The sequence below is a fragment of the Phodopus roborovskii genome, unplaced genomic scaffold (genome assembly GCF_943737965.1).
Source record: "Phodopus roborovskii unplaced genomic scaffold, PHOROB, whole genome shotgun sequence".
Lineage (NCBI taxonomy): Eukaryota > Metazoa > Chordata > Mammalia > Rodentia > Cricetidae > Phodopus > Phodopus roborovskii.
This window is the reverse complement of record NW_026126459.1, coordinates 16,333,508-16,349,703: the sequence shown is the minus strand read 5'-3', so window position 1 is coordinate 16,349,703 and position 16,196 is coordinate 16,333,508. Positions and strand designations below refer to the sequence as shown.

Sequence of the window (16,196 nt, the reverse complement as noted above, 5' to 3'; positions counted from 1 at the left end):
ACACACACACACATGCACACACACACACACATATGTGTACTTTAAAGCCTATAACTCTATTATGTCTCCAAAGAAATAAGTCCTTGCTATTTAACACAAGCATAGGAACCTCTTGGTGGTCAAGAGGGGCAGAGGCCAAAGCCCATAGCTGCTGCTGCTACTGTACAGGTTTCATTGACCCTGTAACACACTGAATAACATGATGAAACAGATTTTTTGAACATTTCATTAATAACTTGCTGTTCTGCAATTTGTTGAACAGAAAGATAAAATTCAACAGATCCAAGGAAAACCCTGGAAGATAAGGCCTTCCAAAATCACTGTGCTTTTGGCTTCAGTTTACAATAATGGTTTAAATTCAATTATCAGCTATCACAGAGCATAAAATAAGTCCTTTTGATAACTCTCAGAAGGAAAAAAAAAAAAAAGTGAGCTAGAAGGCACCTGGTCTTGCTGACTGTTCATCAAAATATCTCCTGACTGTAAAAAAAAAAAAAAAGGTTAAAGCTAAATTCATCTTGCAAAGATCAAACATTCCAGGGCCCTGATTTTTAAAGCTAAAAAGAGTGATGCCCCTTTGAGTTGGAGACTGTTTGGTAAACCTGGCTAATTAAAGCACTTAACAAATGAGGAACCCACCCTCTAAATCTCTTGTTGGTACTAGAGAATTCTCATTTGCTCTTTCAGAGGGATAATCAATTGAAGGGCACATTTTTCTTTTCTTTGTTCTTTCCCATCAATTTTAATGGGTACAGGACATCAGTCACACAAAATGTAATGGGACAAGAAGATGGATGAGTACATCTGAAGCCACTAGTCATGGGACAAGAACATCCAGAGGAGGTGACTGTGGCAGTGCAGAGTTCAACAATAGGCCTGGGCACATTTAGCGAGTGATTGTATGGCTGTAGTACTTCGGATCAGCACTCAATCTCCATACACAATAATTCATCACATTTCCACAGGCCACACTTGCAAAGTCACATTCCCCAAACATTCTCTAGTGACACTCTTTAGAAAATGATTTAAGCTAACCACAAAATGGAAAAAGAGGAGAACACTACTCTAACCTCAAGGAGCCGGATCATCCCCTATAAGTGACTAAAATCCTTTTGGAAGGAACGTTGTATTATGGACTAGAAAGTGTGCCCCATGGCTCAAGTTGAATTGGTGTATCCTGAGTGCTGAGGTTCCCTCTTCAGAACTGAGTATTCTCTCCCCAGGGCTGGGGTACAGGCTGCTGCCGCCTGGCATCTCCATGCTTAGCTTGAGGGGCCCACATGGTTCAAAGCTGCAGCCACTCAATAGGGCAAGCACATCCAAGAGCAGGGAAGGCAGCCATGCAGAGGCCTGGCCGCTTTCCCTGGCTGGAGAGCTCTGTAAGGCCAGCTCAGCCTCAGCCTAACCTCATTCTCCACTTGGGGTTCTCTGTTGAGGCTGACCCTAGTTCTATAGTCTCCTCTGCCAAGTCCTCCCCTCTCCCATCTGCTGTTGTCAATGACACTGTAGGCTGTATATTGTTACTGTATTGAACTTGCCTGGATGAAAAGAGTTTTCTATTTCTATCTAAAAATTAAATCATATTATGCATAAGAGTTTAAGAAAGGAGTTTGAGTCTAGTAGGACTTGAAGATATCAACACATTTAAGGTAAGCCTCTTTGGCTAGGAATCATGGACCATTTCAGAGGACTCAAGGTAACACCAGGATGATTACATCACTTATTGGCTGCTATTTTATGACTACTGAGCTAATGTCACTGATGGAGGAATAGATAGTACTTAAGGTCCGGTTAGCCACCTCTCTGTTGCTTGTGCACTTTCTAAAGGCAGTAATTTGGTACAGGATATTAAAACCTAAACCTTTATGAAGCAGAGAAACAGAAGAGTCTATAACTCAAATTAGCAAGTGCTTTCCCTTCTTTTAAAATTTCCCATAATCTCTAAAACACAGATCACCCTGGCCAGGATGCTGTGAATTCTTCAGTGCTGCCAATGCAAAGCAAATGTCAAAGGGAGGAGCCAGGTTTGAAGTTGTTTCGGGGACGTGGCAGAAAATGACAACTGTGTATTTGTGGTGGGGAGAGAAGGGGCACACCTGGGAGTAGACATTAGCACACCGAGAATAATGCCACTGATGTGTTCAAAGGCACGGTATAGACAGTGCCAATGTCTTAGTCAGAAATCTGTAGTTCATCAAGATTACTACACGGGTGTGAGCGCCTTAGAAATAGCAGTCAAGATGTTTGTGCACCCACTTCCTTCAAAGTCTTGAATTGCTCTTTTGGATCAGTTATGAGATCTCAGTTCTCTTTCCTGCAGCCCAGGGCCTGGTTACCTTGCTCTCCAGAGATGACAGAGATGGTGTGAGAGACGGCAGAGACAGTGTGAGAGATCATTGAGTCCATTTTGTATCAATATGCTTAATTTTGACAACTTTTTTAATAGTTTGCATCCAAAATGAGCTAGAAACCTGGACAAAGTTATTTATTCCATGTCAGCCACCCTTAGCTACACTTATTAATATGCTCCTGTGCAAGGGGCACTGTATAAAGAAATTTGTGACATTTATACATTTCTGAAGGGCACTGAGCCTGGCTAAGGTCGGACTGGAAATGCCTAACCAGCCAGATAGTCTGTACCAGTTAGAAGGAAATTAGTTTTCTGTAGCTTTTACTCCAAACTTCACATATGAATATATTAAATTGAAACTGTCCTGGCCTACTATTCAATTGTATCCACTAACTTTATTCAATATAGTATGATTAAACACTAAGTAAAATGTAAACATTTTTACTTAAGTTTTAAGAAAACTTTTGTAAAGTTTGGATGAATGTACCCTCAAACAGGGACATTACCTTTCTATGTAGTTCCCCAAATTGTTACCATTAATGAAATAGTAAAGTACCACCCTCCTCCACCCTGCCCTCCTGTAAAGCACGACACCTCTCCTCCCCCACTTCCAAACACCCAAATATGCTTGGCATTTTGCTAGCAATCTTCTCAGAGTTAGTTTTCATGGGTTAGGAAAGTTAGCCTTAGATTTAAAACACAAACTTCTACCCCTTCTGGATGTCCTATGTAAAGTTATCTGTGGGCCATGAGCTCCTGCCATGTGAAGTTTGACCAACACTCTCCACTTAAGGTACATTATCTTCATTTTAACTCCATCCTTTATGGACTGAAAATCCTGGCTCTTAAAAATCATAGCTACAATAAGAATAGTTTGGTGTTCTTGGAAAAATGTATTCTTGAATTAGATTTTACTTATACCTTAAATTTAAAAAAAAAAGTTTTTTCACAGCCTTTGTTTTATATGCTCTCAATTAAAATATTAGCAATGAATAAATTTTCACATCAGTGCTAAAATAACTGATACCCAAAGGCATAATCATTAAGGGAATTTCCAGTGGCTTATTGCTTATTTTACATGATCACCTTAAATACTTGTTAACCTGAAGATGAGCATGTGTAAAAATAAATAGTTCAATAATCCAAGCACATTTACTATTTCACCAATGGTTATAAACCATTTAAAATAAAACAAACATGTTAAACTATTTTTACACCAAGTATCTTATTATATTTTATAGCATAGAAGGAAGAAAAAGAAAAAATTATGGCAGCTATGAAATCAATAATTAATTTATTTAATCATACAGAGTAATACTCTTTTATTATATAAAAATGAAACATGTCCTATTTTAAGTACTAAGTTTAAATGCTCATCTATACCATAGCAAATCATCACACAAAGCCACCTGAGACCTTTGTTTCTTTTTTTCTCCTACAGATCCAGTGTTGTCCTAGTCTGCAGCTGTTTGTACAACCTATATTACTAGCTTCAGCTGAACAGAAGAGGACAAAACCTCATCTCACTTGACTTCTGTGTCACCTCCACGACACCATTCTGCTGACACCATTTAATCACTTGTCATAGAGTCAAGAAGCACATGTTTGGGTACTGGGTTTAAGTCTCAGGATGCCAAGATAGAAGACAAGAATTTTTAGTGTAGATGCCCCTGAAAATCATGTGGATACAAATTTAACGCCTATTATGGCAGAAATAGTAAGCACTGCATTCTTAGGGAAGAGAAAAATGAGTTTACTCATTTCAAACATTCCAGGAAGGTTACCTGGGAGAAATAATCCCAGACTCACACACAGAGGACTTCAATGACTTAGTTGAAGAGTAGTGGGGATGCTTCTCTTACCAGACCAGTGATTCTCATCCTTCCTTGTGCTGGGACCCTTTAATACAGTTTCTCATGCTGTGGTGACACCCAATCATAAAATTACTTTTCTTGCTACATCATGACTGTAATTTTGCTGCTCTTATGGATCATAATGTGACTATCTGGTTTGCAGAATATCTGAGATGCAACCCCTGTGAAGGGGTAGTTCAACCACCAAAGGGGTGGAAACCCACCTTGAGAATTGCTTTCATAGACATAGCCTGTATTAGATAACTTGCTCCAGCTCAGACACTGCATGAGATGGTGATATTACCACATTGCAGCATAGCTAAGCACAAACAGAAGTATCTGGCTGTATTTAAACTGTGGAGCATTGCTGAAGAGAATGTCTGTGTTGGGTCAGAGAAAATTTGGTGAAGTGAACCTGGATTGAGTCATTACAACTAAGGGTTTTGCTTTTTCTAAACAAGTTTAGACACTTTAGGCAAAACAGAGTTTGTATTGAATGACCACAAGATGGGAAAGTTCAATTTATTTACAAATAGGGGTTTAGCTAAAATGTGGACTGTTAAGAGAGAATGAAGAAAGGCATGAGATTGGGAAGGATGCCAAATATGGATTCATAGAAAGTCCGGAAAGATAGTCAATCTCTCATATTAATCATCTTCCACAGAGTAGTCAAGGAAATGGTGAAATACATGAAAAATGTATTTTCTCCCCTACACCAGGGATTTAGGGTGAATCTATTGAATGGAAAATGCTTTTATCCTTTCCTTTCCTTTCCTTTCCTTTCCTTTCCTTTCCTTTCCTTTCCTTTCCTTTCCTTGTTTTCTGTCTTCCATGGCATATCGTCCTTTTTGTTTGTGATGGGGTCTTGCTATACTGTGCTCAAACTGGCATCAAATTTATGGTTGTCAATGGCAGAGTGGTGGTGGTGGGTGCATGACTTTAATCCTAGCACTCGGGAGGCAGAGGTAGGCAGAGCTCTGGGAGTTCAAGGCCAGACTGTTCTACAAAGCTAGTTCCAGAATAGCGAAAGTTGTTATACAGAGAAACCTTGTCTCAAAAAAAACAAATAAACAACAACAACAAAAACAAACAAAAAAAATAACTAATTTCTCATTTTCTGTCTCAGCCTTGCAAGTGCTGGGTTATAGACTTGCATCACTACACTTGACTCCTCCCTTTATCAAATTTATCAAATGCTCATTGTGTGCCAGATGCTCAATAGTTGTGGATCAATTCAAAGGGAAGGGAACATGTGGTTTTGTGATAAACTTCATATGGATTTGACCATTAGCTAGACCCTTAATAGGAATTCAAGATGTTCTCCTTCCTAGCAGTATGAATTTGTCTTGAGATTACTTTTGTGTTTCTGTTTTCTTACCTGTAGAATGTGTATGGTGTTATCTATCCCCCAAGGTCATTGTTAGTTTGAAGTGAGAATAAAACTAGAAAAGCTAGTATTTCTAGCATCTCTGGAATATGCTATGGCCTTCAAACATATCATTTCACTTAATCCTCAATAAAAACACTTCAAGTTGATATTAATCCATTAAATAATGGCTAATGAAGTTATATAACTAAATTACAACAGCATGGTTGTTTAGTATTTGGCAATATACTTCACAAGACAATTTAGAAGAACATTGTCATTGAGGTCACACTTGAATAGGAAAAGCTAGCTTCAAACCCCTGAAACACTAGTCACCAAGGAAGTACAGATTATGCTTGAAGAACCAATGATGCACTCACTTATCTACTGTCAGTCAGCTTGGCATGGTTGTACTTCATCAAAGGTCAAGCATTTCCACATGTTCTATGATCTGACTTGCCTGTTTCTGGTGCATAGTACCCTGTGATCACATAATCAGGATCATTTATTTTGCAAGGCAAGTCTGTCAGTACTAATCTCATCTCAGACTTCATTCAGGCTTTTCTTCCCATTTTCCAAAGGATATGCCCTACCAGTCATCTTCCCCCCAACAGTTTTTCACAATAGATTCTAGACTCCAAATACCTTCAACTGAATGGATTTATAGGAGTAACAGGAGTGTGACTTTGACTTTGGCTCTTAATGAAGACCATCTTGTTATGATCCCATAGTAATCATTGCCATGTTGCTTCCCAAAGTACCTTAGACTGTATGTCCCAGGTAGAAGTGCCCTTTCACAGTGTGCCATGGTGTATCTCTCTGCCTTTAATTCCATCATGATGATACTCTCCTTGAAGACTTCCATTTTGACTTACAGTTTTATTGTATCCGCCATACCTTCTATTAGAATGTTGAAAACAATGCAAATGTGGCACAATTATTCAATACACTCAAACTTTTTTACTTAAAACATTAACATGAACACTGATTACAATGATGGTCTTTCACTTGTGATTTATCAGACTGGAGTATTTCAGAAATTCCTCTTTGCTCACATATCATGAAAATATCATTTTGTTAAATAAAGGTACCGGAAGCAGAATCTTATGAGACTTGGGAGTGAGTAGTTAGCTCAAAAAAATATCAAATTGGGATTAGAGCAAGTCCCCCCCCCATAGTTTTTCTATGAAGCTACACAAGGCAGGAGAGAAAAGAGTTTTGCAAATGGCACAGAGACCTATAAGACAAGACTTATAGCTTGTTGCAGAATGGCACAAATTAGCAATTAGATATTACATATGGAAACAAGAGAACATAGAGAACATGGGGCTGCTACTGTTTAAGCTTTTTATTGAAAGAACAAGGAACTCTTCATAATAACCCTTTTAAAGCAAGTATTCAACATTGGGAGATAGGGGATTATGAAAGAAGAAATTGCTATAGTATAAAGAAGGAAATGAAACAGGTTGCAATGATGACTTTACGAATGGCTCCTTAGGAAACACTAATAATACAGGCATTACTAGAATTGTAAATGTGAAGACAGAACTACTACTCAGTGGTTCCTCAATCTATGAGGTAGAAGAAGAAGATATTTGTTGAGAACAATGAGAATAATCCTGAAACTTTTAAAAATGCATGCTCTAAGATGGTTAAAGATGAAAGTTTTTGGAGATTGGTTAACTAAGGGGGAAGAGCCTGCTCTGGCTCCCATTTGCAGCCATGAGTCCTGAACATCTCCTGAGCACAGATCAATCCCAGAACCACAACCCAGGGCCTCTTCTTGATTGCCTACTGATTTAATTCTGCTGCCTTCCTTCATCATTTAGGGAGATTGATTGAGCACCCAATTAAATGACTTGTGAAGATTCAATATGTGAGAATCTACTTATATAAAATGAATGTACTAAACGCTGATTGCTGTAGAAGGATTTTTCACTATCAATTAATCTTTATACTTAATTACTTAACTCTTATAAAGTTAAGAAACTACTATTTGCTAAAGATATGCAATATTTGTTACTAGCTAACATGACTGGAAATGAGTAATAATTGTACATATGTTAAGTAACTATGTAAATCACATATTTTAGAGATTTTTTCAATAAAAATTAAAATTAAAGTTTTCTAATTAGCTTATCCTACTCACCTAAACAGTCCAGACAATTTCAATAGTACACTATTTTGGCATTCCTACAGGTTCAGTTTTCAGTAACATGTCTCTTCTGTGTGTAACCTAACAAGGAAAGTGTTTTCACCTAAATAGCTATGCAATTAGAGATGGCTGGCCTCCAATGTCTAAATCAATTAAGTAAGTGGCAGGAATTTAAAGTAATGATAATACATTTTAATGAAATGTGATTTTTCCAGTAGGAAAAGAGACTTTACTTATTAAACTTATATAAATTAAGTGGAATTATTAAAACATGTAAAAATTTTCTTTCATTGACATATTTGTATATTTGTTTGTGTGTGCAGATGTGTGCCAGCAGGTAGGTGTGTGTGTGTGTGTGTGTGTGTGTGTGTGTGTGTGTGTGTGTAGAGATAAAAGGACAACCTTGACTCAGTTCACTCTAGCATATGGGTTCCAGGGGTCAAATACAGGTCATCAGGATTGGTGGCAGGCAGCTATAATGGCTTAGACATCTTGCTAATTTTCAAGTTATTTATTTTTATAATAAGTCTTTTATAAAGCTAATACTGAAGGGTTCCTAAATGTCTTGTATTAAACAGTGTCTAGACAAAGAAACTAAGATACTTTTTTTTTGTGGTATAGAGGACTGAACCCAGGCTCTTGTACATGGTACTTAAGCATCTTGCCAGTGAAGTACACTCCCCATTCTCCATGCTGAATATTGAACTCACCACTATCTGAACACAATGGCTCACGATCTTAATTTTAAAAGAAAAGCAAAGACAACTTTGACCTTTAATAATTGCAATTTAAATAACTTTGCAATATAAAGAGAAAAAAACTACACTCATGTTAGCAATAACTCCATTTCTGATACTCTTTCATCTCTGAACTTCAGGGATGTACAACCTACCTTCATTGTTGTTTAATCTGTTTTTTTTTTTTTTTTTTATTCTTCTTCCATATTTCCATACTAACATCTTCTGTAATCACTAGATCAGGTGCCCCATTGAGTGCACTTTGAGACAGGCTGAAGTGTGTTCCTTACTAAGTGTAATCCTTGAACTGTGTGTGTGTTTGGAGCGGTGTGGGAGGAGTGAGGCGGGTGGGGGTGGTAGAAGTGGGATTGGGTAGCAGGGCTGAACTGTGAGGTGGGGCCAACAACGGCTGCAGGGAACACCTGAGTCCAAATGACATTCACAATGTAACAAGTCTGACCAAGAAGGCAGGCCCGTGTATGTTTTATGTTTTCATCAGTCATCGCTGGATGCTGAGCTCCCAGAAAGAGGAGTGACCTTGTGTGAGCTGGTTCTCTATAGCTAAGAAGCCCATGAAGTGGCCAGCAGTAACATCTTTAGCTGCCTGGACTCCCAGTAGCTGGGGCCAATGGTTCTTCCTGAGAAGGGCCGTGGAATCACATGACAGATACTCTTTGCTCTTCCCCATTACTCCAAAGCACTGCCTGTGTTGGTTGCTTTCTAGAACTCTCTCCTCTTAGCTCCTCCCACAAGTCAGGTCATTTTCATCCCCCTGCTTTAATTTACTTTCTTCTCCGTTGTTGTTTTTCGGTTGTGTCTTCGTGTTTCATCCATAATTCTCCCCGTTCTTAGTTGTTCTCTCTTGACCACCTCTAAGAGTGGTTTGTGCTAAGGTTTTGCTTACAGTATTTGCTATTCCGCTTTTGGGGGAACCATGACTGAGCCCAGAAGTCTCATCCCCAGTTTCCTTCCCATTTGTCAGATTCACTTTGCTCTTACTGCTCTCTGTCACCGTGAACACATACAGTCTCATAAGCCAGACACTTATTGGCTATCCCTTCACCTGGTCTCCAGGTTTCCCTCTTCACGTGTTCTTTCTACACTGACTCGCCCTTGGCAGTGGCTTCCAAGTTGGTTTCCTTTGATGTATTCTTACTGAAGCATGCCATCCAGCAGTCTAAAACACACAATCTCTCACTGATCTCTTTCTACCTCACTTCCTCCAAAGAAGAGGGGAAGAAGAGGAGGAAAAGGGGGAGGGGGAAGAGGGAGAAGAAGATGAAGAGAAGGAGAAGACAAAGAATCTCAACAGACCCACTCTCAGTCCTCCTCCCTCTGTGTGCTTCTTAGAGTTCCCCTACAGCAGACACTTTGTAACCCACCACCTGACTGAGAGGCTGAATGTGAATTAAAAATACTTGACCAATATCCTTTATTTACACCTTGCCATGTGGAGGTACCCTTTCTCAGTATGGTATGCTCATCTTGCTCTATGTCTGGCCATGTGTCACCTCCCTCTGCCCTTCCCCTTCCCTTCATTCTTAGTTTGATCACTCTGCCTTTCTTTCTGCTTAGCTACTGGCTAATCAACATTTTATTAAGCCAGTTCAAGAGACAAATCTTTACAGTGTACAAGAGGATTATTGCATAGCACCTCTGCCTTGCTAAAATTCATTAGATTACATTCCTAAAGCTAGCCACCAAGGTCTGTTCCCTCCTCCTGAGGCTGACTGCCAAGGACAAGCTATCAAAGTTTGAAGTCCAGCAATCAAAAGACTCCTTTGGCTCAACAAATTAATATGTCCAATTAAAATTAAACACCTTATCCTAACACAGGGTTTCCCCTTGTACCTTTATAAACTGTCATTTTCCTATGTGCCATGTCTGTCTCCTATATCCAGAGGCAGTCCTTTGTCTTTCTAGGATAAATGCCCCTGCCCCCTTTCCCTTGTTCATGTCCCTTTCTCCCTTGTCCTGTCTTTTGCTTGTGTCTCTTATTCCCTACCCTCTGTCCCTGTGAGACAATAAATCTCATTGGAATGGAGAACTTGGTCATATGGTATCACGAGCCAACATTGAGGTTCCCCACACCCCTAGGGAGGTGACAGAATTTTTTTCAGCAATCATCCCTAAAATTTCCCTGTTCAGGGATGAATTTGAATAGTTAATAATAGGGAAATATGACTAGAGGTGGCAAAGGGGACTAAGCATGAAGGGTACAGATTGGGAAGTTGATTTAAAGCAAAGTACGGGACTTCAGGAATTGCACTTCATACTTGGAAAAGAACAGTGGGACAACTGTATCATTTGATAGTTATTGGGAGCTTTTAAAGTTACAGAAAATTATAACAGCATAGTGGTCATGGTAGGCTAGTCAACTAAATAATCTTAAAATGGATATTCTTAGTACAATGGCAGAGACTGAATAAAAGGTGTGGCAAGAAAGAGGAATCTAGAATGATGTAGAAGTATAATCATCTGGAAGGCCAGATGTCAGTAAATACACCGATATCTCTTTTCAGTCAGTGGATCTGAAAGCAATAAGACTAGAGTATGGAAATATGGTGAGAGTTGGTAAGAAGTTCCAAGTCGCACTTGCATACTATAAGACAAACGAGGTAGCTGAAGGTTCTCCAACCAGTTTCAGAGAAAGATAACTACAAAACTATATAGATTTCAGAAACACTGCAGGCAAGGAGAGACCATAACATATTAACACTAAAACATATGGGAAATGAGGCCAGTGAGACTGCTCAGCACTCGTTCCCATGCCTGATGGCCCAAGCTGGATCCCCAGAAAGCACATGATAGAAGGGAAGACCAGCTCCAGGTCATTCTCTGACCTCCACACATGACATAGTACACACATGCATGAACATATGCACAGACAGGTAGACAGAAACATACAGCAAACAAGCAAACAAACAAGTTCTTAAATAATAGGAAAACTACCTGTTTTGAAGAAAGTGCCCAGGACAGTCTTAGAACACAGGAAGTGATCATTTGTGTTAATTTAAAATTGTTTTGAGTCAGGCTACTACACTGTAGTCCAGAAAAATTCTCAAACTCACAGCAACCCTCCTGCCTCAGCCTCCAAATACTTGAATTGTAGGCATCAGCCACCATGCCCAGTGGTATTTGTGTGCTTTCTATTCAGGTTATATCCAGCCCATCTGTCAGATTCATGGATGAAAGGAAGGGAGACCTCTTTGCTGTGCCCAGTTTTTCAAATATATAAAAGAACCCTGTCTTGTATAAAAATATCCCTTCAAATGAGAGCAGGGTCATGACCCTGACTCTGCATAGAAACCCATACTACTGCACTTCTGGCTTCCTGAGGTTGAAGGCGAGTTAATTTCTTTTCTCTCATTTGGCAAGTAAGAACAGAGCTTTGAATCATTTCATTATAAACAGTAAGTGGCATCTTATAAACACATTTTATGGAAATAACATGAACTTTTAAACATTTGCTCATTTTAATACTTTGCTCAATGCTGCTGAGCATGCCTTTGATACTTCTATCATTTAATAGATCAAAAAAGATACACTTGGTTTATATGAACGAGGCTAAGAAGCCATTAGATGAGGCATTGGGGTTGGCTGCCACTCAGGAGAACAGGTGCTAATAGGGCTAGGAATGCCCGGCCAGATCCAGCACTGGCATGGTGCAGGTGGCCGTTTAATCATATTAATACAAAATTGGCAGTTCAGCTTTTGTCAATAGAAGGGCATTTTTCAAAGCACCCACTTATTAATTCTTAAGAGGTTAATGAATAACCTACTTTGCATAAAATACATTACTGTAGAAAACAGTTGTGGCCCTAGCACATGTGACAGCAGATGAAAGGTATATGACACTGCCTAGTGAGAAGATCTTATCTGTCCCAGCCCATCATCCTAGAGTCACCCTCGTGGCTTCATACTAGCCCCTGACCCACCCAACAACCCTAGGTGAAAATAATTTTCTTGAGGACATCCCATGTCTCCTGCCAAAAAATATCACCAAAATATAAATGACATCCCTGCCACCTGAGTATGTCATTTAAACTGTCTCATAGGCTCCTCGGGGAGCACACTACCTATTTTCCTGCAGTCCTAATCCTGTTCTACTTGGCCTGTTTATCAGCTCCCTAAGTCCAGAGAGGACATGTGGAAAGTTCAAAACCATAATGATTCTATCATAACGAAACATATATCTTGCTGGCAGGGAACACATTATAGATTTACTGCTAATTTTGTGTTATCACACCTTTCTCCCCCCCATAAACCAGAATTTCCCTCAGCTCTTAAAAATTACAAAGAATCAAAGATACAGGTGATACAGAATGACAAATACAAAGATATGCAGTTTGGGGGCAGTTGGGTGTGCGTCGATTCATCTCAATGCACTTGCTAGAAACTATATCATCCCAAACACCTTGTTAAGAACATGCACACTTTCTTGGATGCTCTGAGCCACCTTTTCTCCAAATAAGAAGAGAAAGTAGTTTGCAGCCCGTTGGTGTATTATGTGAGCCTATGACTGCTTTCCTTTGATACCTTATCTATCCATTAACTCCATGAAAATAGCCAGCAAATCTGCAGATGCACTGCAGGAGGGTCCCTCTTGGAAAGGGCAGGCAAGACCTTTAAGGCTGAGGCTTTAACTTATCTAATGAAAGCCAGTTAAATGGAAGCTAATCCTTCATTTCCCCCCGTTATTAAAGACCATAAGTACTACAGCTCGGGAGTAGAGAGAATAAAATAAATGGATGGAGGAGTACAGGCAGAGGCAATAACGAGGCTTAGCTGTTTGCTCAAGGTTTGGGAAGCACTTGGGAGGCAAAACTCAAGGAGAAGCAGTCTAAATCTTTAACAAAGGCTCCTACTTCCTGCCAAGCATGGTGCTGCCTGCTGGATGCAGGAATCCTGCGCTCCTAGGATATAAACATCATGTGCCAGGCATAATTGGGGGTGCAAGTTCCCACCCCACCACACTACCCTTCTATATGATTTGGACTTGAAATGCTAAAACCACCACCAAAGGATAGATAAACCCACTTCCCTGCTCCTGGACCACAGAAAACCAATGCAGGAAGTCTAACTCTAAGAAGCAAACCAAAGGAGAGTGCTCCACCTGGAGACAGTTTTCAAGAGTCAAAGGCAAACCAGCATCTGGGAACTGGCTTCACTTTAGCCCACACTTGCAAGTTTATAGGTTTCCTTTTCTAAAGGAAAGCCAAAGGTATTGCCCCCCAGTGTAATTAACAATGTTAATCTTCTTTTTCCTCTCTCTGGTGATAAAGGAATCATTTTTTATATTTAATTAATGCAGAGGATCATTTTGGAAAGTGGCTAATGAGCCTCTGATCACATTACCATGAAAATGTGCATTAACATTGCAACAGAGGAGGCTGTTTCATGTGTAGCAAATCCACTTTGTAATTAGCCCACTGTGAAATGAATCACGTCTGGGGGAATCAGAGGGAGCCAGTAGGCAGTGGGCACTTGGCTACTGCTGGGCCATAGACCACCAATGTCCCAAACACTGCCTTTTCACTAGCAATACTGTCTAAAAACACAAGTGGTCCTGTGATATTTGGGGTAGACTAGAAAAAGGGAGAAATAAACTTTATTCTGCCAGATGAGACATTTGCATGTGAACATAGCTTACAAAATAGTCAATAAATAGTTATATTAAAATTATAGAATTCACTAGTTTTTTATTTTTTAAACCAGAAAACCCTCAGATATGCACTAAACAGACATTTGAATTTATATGATTTTTTTCAAAGTCACACATGCACACTGTAATAAGCTCTTGCAATTAGTTTATAGTGCTAAATAGACAGAAAATAGAACAGGGATCCAAGAATACAGAGTAAAAATAATTCCATTTTATCTTTCTTAAGACATGTCATGTAGTTTCCTTTATACAAAAATACCAAGTCTTTCTCTTAAACCAAACCCAAACAAAACAAAACAAAATGTCTCATTAATCAAATAATTTCCTCTGGCTAACCAGATTTGGCAAGAAACTTTTCCTGTCTATTCAAAATCACTGAGACCACAGAGCTATTAACTCCCAATACTTATGCAGACGACACAATTGATTTTCAAATGTCAACATGATCCCAAAACCAAAGAGGTCTCTCAAAAGATTACAGTCAGGGATCTCAGAGCTGTTCCTCTGACTTGACAGACATCTTGGCAGCAGATACACAAAATGTTAAAAAGAATCCCACAGGAAGTCATCTGAAGGGGGAGTGGCAAGGAAACTGAAAACTGCCACCCAAACGTCAAATAAAAAGCCCCAAACAGCAAGTCTGCCCTCGATTCTGAAATGCACGGAAAGACACGAAAAGCAAGAAAGCCAGATATCATTTCCCATTGCTCAGATGAACACAAAGCCTGGCTGCTTTAGGTTGCTGCTTGCAGACCTGCACTCACCTGGGAAACTTCGTACAGCAGTTTGTAGTGTTCCTCTCTCTTCTGAAAAGTGCACAAATTGCAGCCCATTCTAGGAAGCAGAGAGAGAGCACAAATCTTCTAGTTTCCCCAGAACTGCAAGGCAAGTGAACTGCAAGGGAATCACCCTCCAGACTTGACTACTGTTTATCATCAGTCACTTCGGTTCAGAAACAGACAGACCGCTGTTAGCAGAAGGCAGAAGCCAGGGTGCATGCTCTCCGCGTTCCCAAGTATCTTGCACTCACGCTACACACAGAGTTTCCAGTCAGTTCATGGCAACACTCCCCCTGTCTCTGCATCAGTGCACATGACTACACAGATTCCAGCTCATGAATATTAATAGTGCCTCATTGATTATTTATGACAGAACATGTTAGCAGGGTGGGGTGTCATAGCTGCTGCTGATGACAGATGAATATTCACTAATTAAGAAGCAAATGTAGTGTGGTTAAACAAAATTCACTTGTGTCAATACCATCTCTGTTTATTAAGGGTAGAGGGATTGAAAATAGGGCATTTTAAAAGAGCATACACTTAATTTCTCCATTGATATAAGCATTTAACATGATAATAATAAATCTGAGAAACAGAAATTACTTAGTTCACAACTCCATGTTTTGTAACAAAGAAATGTTTTCAACATCATTTAATATAGGGAAGATGAATCAGAGAAATTATTTAAATTTAGAAAACAAACCCAGAAACAAATGAAAATTATGGGGTTGGTATGGGAAAGGATGACAGAAAAAGAGAGAGTATATTGGAGGAGTGTCTTTCAGTTTTCAGTGTGATCCTTTAGAAATGACTGAGTGGATTATCTGTAAAGACCAGCACCCTGAGAAGATGCAAGACAGAGTCTCCTACTGCAAATAAAGAATATTTAAGCAAATGTGAGCAGATGATACTGGCACAAATAATAAATATTTTAATTAGATAATAAGGGCATGTCCATTAAACAGACATTTGAAGCACCATAATGCATGTAGATCTATATTTAAAAATTAGATGAATACAATGCACTTCCTCAGATAAATTACCAACATATATAGTACTTATGGTAATTTTATTAAAGTCATATATAATATTTCAGGACGCTGACACTGGCGATATTTACACCCTAATGTAATGTACAACAATCCCATTTGTGATTCTATATTTGGAATTCATAAAATGCAAAGGTGAACACAGACTTAAGGATGAAGCTTTTAGATCTGCAAATAATAGAATTAATCCATTTAATTTCACACGCACAAACAGTTACTTTGGATTGCAAGGCAGTAGTTTG

At 39.2% G+C, this 16,196-nt stretch overlaps 1 protein-coding gene across 1 annotated transcript in view; it reads right to left on the bottom strand.

The window, feature by feature from the left end:
- The window catches only part of Pdzrn4 (PDZ domain containing ring finger 4), a 149,035-nt gene extending 133,824 nt beyond the window's left edge, over positions 1 to 15,211 (bottom strand). The window contains exon 1 of the mRNA XM_051189702.1: positions 14,891 to 15,211. Coding sequence (XP_051045659.1) covers positions 14,891 to 14,959 — 69 coding nt within the window. The 5' untranslated portion in view covers positions 14,960 to 15,211. The remainder of the gene's footprint in view (positions 1 to 14,890) is intronic.
- Between the last annotated feature and the right edge of the window lie 985 nt (positions 15,212 to 16,196).